The sequence below is a fragment of the Cryptosporidium hominis genome (assembly GCF_000006425.1).
Source record: "Cryptosporidium hominis TU502 chromosome 4 CHRO014196, whole genome shotgun sequence".
Classification (NCBI taxonomy): Eukaryota; Apicomplexa; class Conoidasida; order Eucoccidiorida; family Cryptosporidiidae; genus Cryptosporidium; species Cryptosporidium hominis.
In genome coordinates, this window is record NW_666325.1 from 1 (window position 1) to 940 (window position 940).

Genomic DNA, 940 nt, shown 5'->3' on the forward strand with positions numbered 1-940 from the left:
TTTTCAAAACCCTGCGAGGTCGACGGTATCGTTTCCATTGATTTTGAAAATTTGACAAATGTATTGGATATTCTACTGAAATAAGAAATAAGTTTAAGTTTTGCAAAAAGAAAAAAAAATCAGCTATTGAAATAAAATTTATGTTTAATTATTGCATGCAAGCAATATGAAAAGTTAAGGTAAATTAAATTATGAAATTTTGAGCATTTAAATTAATTACTTATTCTCTAAATTTAATATCAAAATGGAAAATTGTTAATTTTTTTTTCCTTAATGCATTTTTAGGCTGAGATTAAATTATAGATTTATCCCATATTATATAAATTTATAATCGTAATAATATTATTAATTTTGAAAAAAAAAATTTGAATGAGTCATATTTTACATAGGTTTTTTTCCTAAGGTCAAAAGTTAATCTTTAGAAATGAAGTTAATTAATGTATTATCTCATATTGTCCTTCTATTTGTAATATTCTGCGATTTTACAGAAAGAAGCTTTTTGCCAACAATTTCACTTGTAAGAACAAAAATAATCCACAAGGAAAATAATGCGAACAATGGGAGAATTATTCCAGATTTATCTGAAATTCCCAAAAACGAAGAACCACTGTATTTAGTTGAAGGTTTAATTGATTTATCTGAGGAAGATGAAGATGATTATTACGAGGATGAAATAATCTTCATAGATGATATGGAAAGAAGCAATTTAGATGAACCCACTTCTAATGACGATGATAAATTAAGTTCTGGGGATGAAACACGAAATATTAATGATTCTCAAAACAATGGTGAATTAGAGATTGATAATAAGAGTGAAATTCCAGAATTTAATAAAGAATTNTATTTCAATAGTCACAAATGTTTCCTAATGTTAGGTTTCGAAGTTGAGTTCTTAGAAAATCCAATTTTGAATAACTCTGGAGTACTGAAGTATATCAAA

The 940-nt window shown here is 25.7% G+C and overlaps 1 protein-coding gene across 1 annotated transcript; it reads left to right on the top strand.

Moving 5' to 3' along the window:
- Positions 1–424: 424 nt before the first annotated feature.
- On the top strand, positions 425–940 carry Chro.40486 (hypothetical protein; the record flags this gene model as incomplete). The annotated part of the gene is made up of 1 exon (XM_659789.1): positions 425–940. A coding segment is annotated over one exon (516 nt), but the record flags the coding sequence as incomplete, so codon positions are not given.